This window comes from Cinclus cinclus, chromosome 12, assembly GCF_963662255.1.
Source record: "Cinclus cinclus chromosome 12, bCinCin1.1, whole genome shotgun sequence".
Taxonomy (NCBI): domain Eukaryota; kingdom Metazoa; phylum Chordata; class Aves; order Passeriformes; family Cinclidae; genus Cinclus; species Cinclus cinclus.
In genome coordinates this window covers 21,531,501-21,543,911 of record NC_085057.1, presented here as the reverse complement: position 1 = coordinate 21,543,911, position 12,411 = coordinate 21,531,501, and the positions used below count along the sequence as shown (strand labels likewise).

Genomic DNA, 12,411 nt, shown 5'->3' with positions numbered 1-12,411 from the left:
TTTCTCTTGGTGAATTCTTCATTTAGGGTGAGAATGGGACTGAGGACTGCATTATGGCCTTGGAAACTTTGTTTAGTGTCCTGTTCTCCATGTGCAGACTCATGGTAAGGGAGTTACACCCCACTCTCAATAGCACTTTAAAGCAGTTAATGTAAAAGCATCTTTCTGTAGCACAGTTCATTTTCCATCTTTTCCTTTTATTTGCTTATCTGCCTCATGGTAGTAAAAAGAAGGCCTGTATCACTGGATTGATAAAGACACACCATAATTTCTTCCCTGATGCCCAAAAATAACATCTAAATATCAGGCAGGAGGAAAATAAGTAGTATGAATTCCATTATTTATTTCAGTCTGCATTTTGAACAACATCCCAGTTGCAGACACTGTGTAAGCATTATTTTTGCTGAACTGTCCTTATGTAATTCATGGTATTACTGATTCACAATGTACAAGCAATAAAGGAAAGCTGGTGATTGAATGCAACATTACAGGCACCATATACTCCATTTATCACTGAGCTGATGTACCAGAATCTGAAAACACTCATCGATCCAGCCTCAGTCCAGGAGAAGAACACTGAGAGCATCCACTATCTCATGCTCCCCCAAGTCAGGTAAGAGGCAGCTCTTAGGTGGCAAAATTGGGGTTTGGTTGTTTGTTGGGGCATTTTTGTTAATTTTTGGGTTTGGGGGCTTGTTGGTTTTTTGTTGGTTTTTTGTTTTGTTTTGTTGTTTAATTTCACAGAACAGTGCTCCCCCACTTGTATTTAAAACTGCGTAATAAGAAACCAAACTGCAGGAATAATATTCCTGAAAAGAGGAATATTATTATAATTATAATATTCCTTATATTCCTTATTCCTTTATATAATTGCAGTAAATATTCCTTTGTCTCTGAAAAAATTTTAGGACGCTACTGAACATGTTCTTTTCTATGAGCACAGAATGTTAGAATGTTTCTATTTTGATTAAGATCTGATTAATTTTAGTCTCTTTGCTGTAGGAGAATATTTCCCTAGCAGTACACTTAACACTCCACCCTCAATTTTAGCTGGGAATTTTCCCTCCCTATTTAGGCAGTAGATTTGTGCTAGCTTAAAGGATTGGAGATAGGAAGGAAAGTAATTAGGAGGAATGCATGCTTCCAATTCATAATATCTTCTTATGGTGGGCAGGAATATCCTTTTTTACTCTTCAAACTGTGTGTTGGCTCGAAGCTGTAGTGCCTGACTGTGAAAGGCCCTGTGAAAGGATCAGAGAGATCACTGGTATTGCAGTGGAATAAGTTCCTGCAGCACTGTCTGCTCTGGGTATCTGAAAATAAGAGAAAAAACTTCCCTTCAGCACTGCAGCTCAGTGTGAAAACCTTCAAGGACAGGGGATGTGACCTTGATACTTTACAGTTTAAAAATTTAACCTTCTCTAATGGTGTATCTCTTTATGGCTGCTGCATGCTTTGAGGAGGGTGTATAGTCTTTGTGAGAGCTTTAATAGTGAGAGTTACTGCAACAGGGAGCTGGAGATTGACATAATGATGCTGCTGATTTTCTGTTCCCTGGGCAAGTGCTGTGAAGAATATGTAATCAAGGAATGCCACCCTCATCAGGGAGCTGTCAGAAATAGGTTTGGGCTGCTGTAGAAGGGAGTCAGGGAAGGATGGGGAGCTGTTTGCAGGGACTCAGTTCAGGCATGGGCACATGCATTTAAAAGTGGCTTAGTCACGCTTTACTGCAGTTAGTGCTGACTTGCTGCTGCATCATACAAATGTGGGATGTATTTGAGGCTCGCACCACTTATCTCTGTATTGCATTTTGTTTGGGTTTTCATCTGTTACTAGTTTGTGGAATTTTTTGGATCCTCTGTATATCAGTTGTTCCCTTGTCCCCATAGAAAAAAAAAAAAAGCCTTTTCAAATCCAGAGTATTGTTGAAGTTGGAATTTCACCTGGAGTTGCAAAGCACATCACTTCATTTACTTTGAAAGTTTTCTGATACAGCATAAGGACAATATTATCAATTAATAGGAAGAGAGATTTGGATGCAGTTACAGAAAATACCACTTTACCAGTATGGTGACTGCAGATAAAGCTGAAGGACTTGGCCATTTTCACAGCTGAGCTTGACTCAACACCTGTGTTAAAACCCCACCGAGGTTGTGCTTGGTTGCTCAGTGTCTGAACAGATGGGTGACATTAAATTTTGTGGATTTGCATTCAGTCTTTGAAAAATACTCTGATGTTGTGGCTCTGCAATATTGTTCAGTGATACTGAAATACTGTCACATAATCCTGTGTGACGCTTTCTGGGAGTAAAATATTCTGTTTTGTAATTTCCACGTTTCCAAGTTGTTGGAGTATCATTCTCAGGGACTGGCTTTTGGAAGAACAAAAGCTTCAAAAGAGGTAGAACCAACTCAAAGCCTTAATGCTGCAATGGACATATTTCAGTTGCTTCACCAGCTCTGCTTTTCTGGCCAGTCCTTACTGGAGTTGTGGTTTTCGTCCCAGTACTTCTGTCCCTTAGATTACAGCAAGTGTCTGTGTTCATTTGACTTTATTCGTATCTTTCTTTTTAACCAATACCTCTGTTCTTGCTTTGATACCCGAGTGGTTTTAAAGGAGCTACCCAATTAGTGCTTCTACTCAACAAATCAGGAAAAACATATTTTCAGAACACTTAACTGCTTGTACATTTGAAACAAGATGTGAATGTCAACTGCCTGAAAAAAAAAAAAGGCCAAAAACTCATCCCAAATCCTCTTTCCAACCCACACCCAAAAAGTGCCAAAAGGCAGAAAAAACCCCCAACCCTGCCTTGCCTCAGAATGAAGGGTGTTAAAATTATTGAGCCAGGAAAGATGTTAAACTCTAAAACATCAATCTCAAATACCTGCAATTTCTGGGGAAGATGATAAATAGAGATGATAAATTGAGTGAATAGTTGTTACAGGGAATTCATTGTTGCTATAAGTACCCTATTTATAATATCTCTGCGTCTTCCTATTATATTATTAATGTAAATTGTACTTTTTATTGCCTGTTACTAGAATAGGTTGTATGACTCAATCCTCTGCACCTTGTGAGAGGTGGTAACAGAGGTGTAAAAATAGCTCTTCTGTTTGTTTTCAGCAAGTTATTTCCTCCTAATCTTCTCCACAAAGACAGAGGAAAAGCCTGCTTGTTCATTTTTCAAATTGCCCCAACCAGGGCATAATTGAATCTGTTGCAGGAAATGTCAGAGAAGGGGTAAAATGTTTTCAATCTGCTCAAAGAGATGTGATGGAAATTAAGCAATTATAATGTTTCCTTTCTAATCTAGGGAGGATCTCATCGACAAAAAAATTGAAAGTGCCGTTTCTTGTTTGCAGTCTGTGATTGAGCTGGGACGAGTGATCAGAGACAGAAAAACCATCCCAGTCAAGGTTAGAACTCCTCACATCTCCTGTCATACTTTGGGAATGTGTAACAGCTCTGTAACTTTGGGATAAACCTGGGGAAACTGAGTAGTTAAGTTTCTGGTTTGGTTTCTTTTCCTCCCAGTATCCTTTGAAAGAAGTAGTAGTTATCCACCAGGATCCAGAGGCTCTGGAAAACATCAGGTCTTTAGAGAAGTACATACTTGAGGTAAGAGCATCATGCTTAAGGGGATGGTGTCTCTTGGTTACCTGAACAACCTTCCCTGTTGAGCATATTAACAACTCACAGGTGAAATGAATTTCCAAGAGAGCTGTAATGAAAGGGGATAACAGTGGGTGATGTGCCAAATTCAGTTGAATGTTGAGAAATACTTAATCCTACGAACTAACCACACTGGACTGAGAGGCTGTTAGAATCTGACTTGTTTGCATTCTCTAAAGCCATGAAATCCATCTTCAGGGGTCAGTGACACAGAATTCTTGTTCTGTTCACACTAAACACTGGCAGTACAGGATCTGAGGGGGTTCTCCCTTGTGTAGAAATGGTGTGGCCCTTATCCTGTGCCTGTTCTTGGTAGGTTAAGGATTCTTTCTTCCCTTCAGTGAGGTATGTGTAACAGCAGGTCTGCTCATGTGCTTAATATATGTCATCATGTTGTGGTTGAAGTTGCCGTTGTTAAGGTCAGCTGCTTTACTTGGCAAAGAGAACAAAAATGGGTATCTTCCCAAGGAGGATCAGCTCACCTCACTCGTCTTGGTGAGGGCAGCCATGTCAAGGAATTCAGGAGATGAAGCACAGGAGGATCTCTGAAACTTCTGTTACATATAATTCCACCAAGAAGAGCTTTAATACACATCTGTGGAAAGTCTCTAAAAGTCCTGCTGGGGGAATGAGCACTGGCTCAGGAAGTCACAACTCAGTGCACAGGACCTCTACATCAGTGCTGTGTGTTGCTTGCTGTTTAGTTACTGTTCTTATTACTTAATGCTTAAGAATTGTCTACTAGAGGAATTTTAATGTAAAAAATAGTAATTGATTTGCGAGTGGGTCTGTAAAGCTTTTCTGTCATGCTAACTTATTGATTATTGCTCTTAGACTTGACAGTTATGATCCCTCACTTCAGAATTGCTGTCATTATTAATTATAATAATTTCAATATCTGAGTCTCTTCAACAGCAGAATTCTATGAAATTTAGGCTAATGTCTATCCCATTTTTTGGATCTGAGAAATGAATTTGTAGATTCTTGAGGATCCCGTTTTAAGGGAGATAAGTTTTGCTTCCTCAAATCATTTCTGGAAGAGTAGCTGCTGAAATTTGTTGTCAGCTTCCACAGCTAATGAAAAATAACAAAAAAAGCTAACAATTTTTAAATTATTACATAATTTGATTGTACATTAGTATGTTTTGATTTGTATTCCTTTGCTACTGCAGACAAAAGTGTCTCTTCTGGAGAGATGAGTTAAACTCAGATGCCTTTGTGGAAGCACAGACACAAAGTACTGTCTCTTGTCCTGGCTTTATTATGTGTCTTAAAATTCAACAAGCTGCTGCTGGAGCTTAGTGTGTGTTTTATTGTACTGCATGGCAATCAATCCTGTTGTTTACTGGATGGTGCAGAGCTAAAGAGGTCAGTGGTTATAGCCAGGCTGGGCAACATAGCTTGGGCTGCATTTGCAGCTTTGTTCATCAACCTCCTGCCTCTTCAGAGCTTTAGAACCTTCAGTGATTGCCAGGAGTAAATTTGCAGATGCCAGAGGTAATGGGTAAGGAGAATTACACCATTTAATTTTGTGTAGTTGCTGACAAAAGAATTGGAAAAATATACTTGTCAATTCTTCAGAAATTTCATTCATGAGTTTTGCAGAAGGAGCTGTAGTCTTTGATCTGCAGTGCTGCTCTCTCATCTTCAGGACACAGCAGGTCATTTAAATAAATGGATTTAATATTAGAACTTTCCAGATTATAGAGTTGTCATGCAAAAATAGCCAAGCTCACAAAGTGAAATAAACCTAGGAGGCTTTTAGCAACTGGACACAGTTGCATTTTACTCATTTCTGTTTGAGGCCTTTTACAAGCCTGGGTCAGGACTTCTCTTCCCAGCTGCTTCTAGGGAAAGGTTTTCTCTGAGTAAATTTGACTTTGTGCAGTCAGAATCTTGTTTCCATCCAACCTTTGTATTCCTTCCAGACCCCAGCCCTGTTTAGGGCTGCTGTAAAACAGAGAAAATTGACTTCTCCGTCAAAGTCAGGGACCGAGCCTGTGACAGGGCTCAATTTTATCTGTCACAGGAGCTGTGGCTGGCGGGTCCAGCAGTTTTTAATTTCTTACACTATTGCATAATGAGTACTTACTTTCCTTTTTAGACCTGCTTAGAGAGCCCAGCCCAGATGAAGCACAGCATTTCTGACATTTCTGTATCTCTTCTGGGGACTGGACATAGCTGGGGCACATGGCACCAGCTAAAGGCTCTTGTATGTTCAGACATTCCATGTACAACTCTTCCAGCTGGTCATGGAAAGGGCTGGTTGCCTCAGTATTCCCACATGAGACTTGAAAGATGTGTTAAGGAGCTAATTTTGAGTAATTATGAAGATAAAATTAAGACTTACTTTAAGTCAAAGCACTGAGACTGATGTAAACAGACCTGAGATACAGATTTGCCTGTTTTTCTAAGACTCATTCTGGGTTTTTAAATGTATAATGTGTACAAAAGAATGATTTCCTAATCTAATTAGGACAGACAACTTGTCCTGATGGAGTTGGCTTCTCAGTGATTTATCTAATCAGGCCCAAAGTCATCTTTCAATTTGTGCTATTTTTTAAATTATTGTTTCTTTTTCCCCAAGAGGTTGTAATTTACAGCCCATGGGCTCATTTCCAGCAGCACCCCATTGAAACTGAATTTCTGAAATGTGTAATTTTGATTAGATTTCCGAAAAGATGTATTAAATAAAATTAGATTCAGTTATGTTCCTGGCTCCTTATGTCAGTAGGACTTCCTAGGGAATTAGGCTGCAGTTCAGAGGTTATATTCAAGCATTATTTCTCAATCCAGATGTTTGGCTATTTGCTAGTCCTGTCATGCTGATGCTGCCATTTACTTCTGCTTCCTAAATGCCTTGGAGCAGCTTGTTTGCCAGGTGCACCTGGTGATGCTGTAGGATGGTGATGGGAGCTCTTGCCTCCATCCAGTGGACATTAAACATCAAATGCTTCAAGTACTGGGCAGCCTGGCAGACAGAACCTGCTGGATTGCACTGAAGTGTATATGCAGGTCTGTGCCTCGTGTTTTCCAGCCCCAGCCATATCCCCCTTCAGCTTTCTTCTCTCCAAAGAGTTCCAGTCTTGGTCTTTCCTCATATGAAAACAGCGTCCTCTCAATTGGTTGTGTAAAACTTCCCACAGCACCACTATGTTCCCTTCAGACATGGGATAAAATCTGCACATGTAAGTCAGAAAAATGGGCACACACATTCCTGCAGTATCTGGGGCCCCTTCTGAAGCCCATGCAGGCTTTATAAAGCTACTTTGACTGCAGGACACAGCCAGAATCTTTCCTGAGCAGGGTGGTTTTCTGTGCAGTGAGGAGCTGGAATGAACAGGTAAGGGGGAGACAAAATGAGGCCATTCTGTACAACCTACATAACAACCATAAAATTGGTTATGGTTTCCTGGCTCAGGGTCTACTGAAAGCACTGTTCATCAGAATTTTCTCTCCTGAGCCCTGCCAGGCTATTTGCTCCACCACTGCACACAGAGGGAATGTGGAGGCAGCTAGGGGCGTCCATGGAGGTCTGTTGCTCATATGGCAATTCCACAGAGATTCCTTTTTTATCCAGCAGCTCTGTGAAGGGGGGCAGGGATGACAGCTCCCCCAAGAACTGGGGGAAAAGCTGGGGTTTTTGTGGGGGAAAGCAGTGGTGATACCAAAGGGGGAAAGACCAGTGGGTTACAAAGGGTGACCATGGGTGCTAAGGCGTGGTGGGATAAGGAAGCCTTCGGGATAGCTCACCTTGACAAGGGGATGTGCCCACCTAAGGGGGAATCTCCAGGAGGGTTGATCTAAGCTAATCACAGCCCATTCAAGGAACATCCCTCCAGGGCAGGGCCGTGGGAAGAGCTGTAGCACTCCCACTGTCCTCCACAGGAACGGGTTTAGCTCTTCAGGCAGTTGTGAGGGGAAAGTAAAAAGGGGCTGTTGAGTAGGGAGCTGATTGGAGGTGAGAGCTGCCTGTTAACAACAGAGAGCTGCTCCCTGGAGGCTGAGGGTGGGTTCAGGGTCGGGTTTATTCGCTGTCCCGGTGCTTGGTCCCAATGACTTGGTCCACAGAGACGCTCCCGTGGGAAGCTTGCAGGTGGCCATTGCTGAGCGGCTGCTGTGCTGTGTGTCCCTGCAGGAGCTGAACGTGCGGGTGCTGACGCTGTCTGCGGACAAGTCCCGCTACGGGGTGCGCCTGCGGGCCGAGCCCGAGCACACCGTGCTGGGCCGGCGCCTCAAGGGCGCCTTCAAGCCCCTCATGGCTGCCGTCAAGGAGCTCAGCAGCGAGCAGCTGGAGAGGTTCCAGGAGACAGGTCTGTACTGGGACAGACCCCTCAAGGATGGCAGGGTGTCCTCCTGTGGGTATGGGCAGCTAAGGCCTGCTTCCCTCCGATTATCCCTATTCAGCTGTACGAGGAGGAAATCGGGGGTTTTTATTTCCAGTATTTTTCTGACAGTGAATTAGAAACAAACACTGATCTTAAGCTGTTCCTTCCTGTCAGAGGAGGTTTAGGGTTGACAAGAGGAAAAGGTTTTTCCCTCAGAGGGTGTTAAGCATCCCAGGGAATGGGCACAGCCCCAAGGCTGACAGAGCTCCAGGAGTGTCTGGACAGCGCTCCCAGGGGTGCACAGTGTGGGATTGTTGGGGTGTCTGCCCAGGAGCTGGACCCAGTGATCCCTGTGGTTCCCTTCCCACTCAGGATGTTCTCTGATTTTAAGTGCTACTGTAAAACCAAGATGAAACAGAGAATAAGCTTTCTGAGAGACTGAATCAGATTGGAATGGAGTATTTGTACAGTAGCTTTAATTCTAAAAGCATTCCTTCGATTCCAGAGTTACAGGTGGGTGTGAATTTTGCAGCTATATCTGTATAGCGAACTGCTTAAATGGAAATTTCGAGTTGGTGGAATATACAGGTTATTTTTAAGTTTTATTCAATTCAGATGGTTCCACACAAACAGTTGCTGAAGTGTTTTAGTGAGCTCTGCTGCCTGGAGAAGTGCTTGTGTGAAAAATGGGAATGTGGGATAATTCAGTGCTGCTTACTAGTGCTTAGCTGCTGTTTAACTGCATTGCCAATATATGCATTGCACATGTTTAAAGTCTGATACTTGGTTAAAGCTTTCTGAATTTAAAATTGTACTTGGATGGTGAGAGATGCTCTCCATCTGCCAACCCTGCAGGCAGCATTGTTGTGGAAGGACACGAGCTCCATGGGGAAGATCTCCGACTCATGTATCAGATGACAGAGGGATCTGCCCAGTTCGAGGCACACTCCGATGCTCAGGTATTTTATTGCTTATTTCCTCTCCTTCCTTTTTTGATTAAGGGAAGAGTTCCTCAGGAAGTAACAGGAAAAAGGTGAGGTGAAAGCTGGCTCAGGTTTGTTAGTTCAGGTAGTTCAGCACATTGCAGGAGTGTGTGAATCCTGGAGCTATTCAATGCTCTTTCCACCATCATATTTGGTACGTGAGGAGCTCTCTAAAAGCATCCTGAGCTCCTGAGAGTGTTACTTCCACCTTGTTTCCAGTTTGTCATCTGCTGATCACAGTGTTCTGTGTGTTTGCTCAGGTCTTGGTGCTGCTGGATGTGACCCCAGACCAGTCCATGGTGGATGAAGGAGTTGCCCGGGAAGTGATCAATCGCATCCAGAAGCTTCGGAAGAAGGTGAGCAATCAGTGGGGTGGGCAAAACATTTTCATTTCCTTTTCAGCAGTCTAGGAAGTGTGCAGCAAAGACTGCATTTTTAATTAAACATGAAGCCCCCTGTATCATTTACTCCTCATCTGTCACTTTCTGATTGGATCCCCTTGTAAGAGCTCTAAAGGATGTGTAGAGAAATTTTTTGTGGGATGTGTTATTTTGGAAAAGATATCTGTGCAGTTAAGGCTGCTTAAATCATAGATTCATAGAAAAGTCTGGATTGGAAGAGACCTTTCTTCAGCACAAGACTGAAAAATGACAAATTTTTAACAAAATAGATATTTTTTACATTATATATATTTTTTAAAAAAATTTGTAGATTTTATACATATATACATGTACACACCTATGTAGTGTTTTTTAAAAAATACATATGCACACCTATGTAGATGGATATATTTTAATGTTTTTTTACATATATAAAACTTAAGAGGATTTATTTCTGTATAAAATACAACCAAGAAGGAATGCGGCCATGAAAACTGTCCCATGTGTTATTGGATGATTTATTTAAATTTAGTTCTGTACTGGCATAAGGCCATAGTTTATTTTCACTATAGTGAATATCAATATACTTAATCTTACCTATATTCCCATGTTTTAAGATTCCTGGTGTTTTTGCAGAAGGATTATTTTTTTCTAAGTCTTTTTTGGAAACTTTTAACAATGGCTTGATAAATTTTTTTTTAACTTGACAAGTATTCCTCTCTTGGTTTGTGATCCTGCTGTCAGTGATGGTGTGTCTGTGTGTCCTGCAGAGGAACCTGATCCCCACAGATGAGATCACAGTGTACTACAGGGCCCTGCCAGAGGGGGAATACCTGGACACCGTCATCCAGCACCACACTGAGTTCATTTTTGCCACAGTAAAGGCAGATCTGAAGCCTTACCCAGTGCCTACCTCAAAGGAAGTTCTCATCCAGGAAACAACCCAAGTAAGGAGGAAAAGCACTGCTTGCATGGTTCATTTGACTTGCTTTTAACCCAACAAGCTGCTCCAGTTAAAGAATAATGGTGTCAATATTTATTTGTGGGATAGAGTAGATATTGTTTTCTATTTATAAAGTTCTGTATTAGTCCTTTTTGTTTTATAAAAGAAAGGAGTTGGGTTCTGTATACGTGGTGTTTTTGAACATCAAGCTGCTTGGATACCAGAGTAAATAACTGAGGCAGTTGTTTGTCTGAACTTAATACACAGTTATATCTACTTGGTTTAGTGTGTTGTTTGAACAGCCAAAATGTTGCTCTGGTTGTTTGAGATTAATGGACTTTTGTATTAGAACTGTTCCTTCGAGGCTAAATTTGGCTTAAGACCAACTTGTTCAATATTTAAGGATGTTTTTTCCTCTGCCCTGTGTTGCTGAAGTTTGCTGCTGTTTTGAACTGTGAAACTAAACTTTTTAAACAGATGTTTCTGTTGTTTTCTTTGATTTCTTCTTCTGGCATATTTGATGATAGTTTTGTCATGGTTTTACTGGAACTTACTCTATTCCAAGACATTCCTAGCAGAACTGAGAATGAAGTATTCTTCAGTGTAAATGTCCTGTTGGACCACTAAGATTAATTCACAGAAGAGTGTAGGATCTATCAGACTTGAAATTTGATTTACAGGATGGCTGGGAAGGCAGGGAATAGCTGAAAGGAAAGGGCATGTTTCATCCATCTTAATATTGTGTGTAAGGAAAATGTTTTATAGTTATTAATGGCACTTCTGAAGTTGTACAGATTTGAAACAAAGCCCTGCTTGGTCTTTTTTCAAAACTAGCAGTTTCATCTAGTGACAAACGGGGAAAACACTAAGTAAATAATGTGGTTGAGAAATCACTGAAAATCTATAAGTTTCTTCTAAATACTTATTTGATACTTCTGATGGACAGTTTGATGTAAAGGTGACATCAGATCTGAATTGGAATGGAAAAACAGCTGGAAATACAGTTCTGAGAAGCGCCTTCTGGCAGGCACTTGATTGCTTGCCTCAAATCACCAGTACCTGAGCTTTAGTGCTGCTCACTGTTGATTTCCATGAAAACTTTTATGCCTGTGCAAGTATGGTTCCCCCCATCCATGCTTATTTTACTTTTACCTAAATCTAATATTGTATATTTTATTGAAAAAAAACATTGTGGAAAGATGAGTGTATTGGTTTAGTTGTAAATAGTGCTCTGTCTGTAGAGACAAAATCCTGCCCTGACAGCAGGCACCTGACCTGGTTTTTATGGATAGAACTGATGGCTGTCATCTGGATATCAGCAAAACAAACAGGCAGTCCTTTCAGTTGTGGAGATGATGAGCTGGTGTGTGACCCTGGGAGAGGTTTGTAGGTCAGGCCATGCATTTGCACAAATGTTGAATTTCAGACAGAGAAAATCTACAGAAATCTTCCCTAAATAACATTCTTCTGCCAGCCAGTTCTGGGGGGCTGTTGATAGCTCAGTTTAGAGAAATGCAGTTGTCTCATCCTGGGCATGTAGCTGAGAGGGCCTCCTGCTGCCTAGAAACCTTGTCAAGGAGAGTGTTTCAAACAAAACCATGAACAGGGAATTGGTCTTGTTCTTCTCTGTGGAGGAGACAAGGCTCTAGGGAGAGCTCAGAGCCCTTTCTGGTGCCTAAGGGGACTCCAGGAGAACTGGAGAGGGACTTGAGGCAAGGGATGAAGTGACAGGACACAGAATGGCTTCCATTGCCAGAGGGCAGGGACAGATGGGATATTGGGAAGAAATTGCTCCCTGTGAGGGTGGGCAGGCCCTGGCACAGGGTGCCCAGAGCAGCTATGGCTGCCCCTGGATCCCTGACAGTGCCCAGGGCCAGACTGGATGGGGCTTGGAGCAGCCTGGGACAGTGGAAGGTGTCCCTGCACACAGCAGGAAGAGTGGCATGAGATGGTCACTAAGGTAAACTTCAACCAAGGCACTCTAGGATTCTATGAAATGCTGCAAATCATGAGTGCTGAGGGGTGCAGTCTGTGTGGGAAATGGAGGCACAGAAGAACAGAAGTAATGCACTCATTCATTATTATTTTATTTAAGGAGTCTC

General features: G+C 41.9%; 1 protein-coding gene across 1 annotated transcript in view; it reads left to right on the top strand.

Moving 5' to 3' along the window:
• Nucleotides 1–12,411, top strand: part of IARS1 (isoleucyl-tRNA synthetase 1) — a 96,225-nt gene that overhangs the window by 70,937 nt on the left and 12,877 nt on the right. Inside the window, exons 23-30 of the mRNA XM_062500417.1 lie at nucleotides 27–104; nucleotides 492–613; nucleotides 3,317–3,419; nucleotides 3,538–3,621; nucleotides 7,814–7,988; nucleotides 8,859–8,962; nucleotides 9,247–9,342; nucleotides 10,137–10,313. Of these exons, the coding sequence (XP_062356401.1) occupies nucleotides 27–104; nucleotides 492–613; nucleotides 3,317–3,419; nucleotides 3,538–3,621; nucleotides 7,814–7,988; nucleotides 8,859–8,962; nucleotides 9,247–9,342; nucleotides 10,137–10,313 (939 nt within the window). The remainder of the gene's footprint in view (nucleotides 1–26; nucleotides 105–491; nucleotides 614–3,316; nucleotides 3,420–3,537; nucleotides 3,622–7,813; nucleotides 7,989–8,858; nucleotides 8,963–9,246; nucleotides 9,343–10,136; nucleotides 10,314–12,411) is intronic.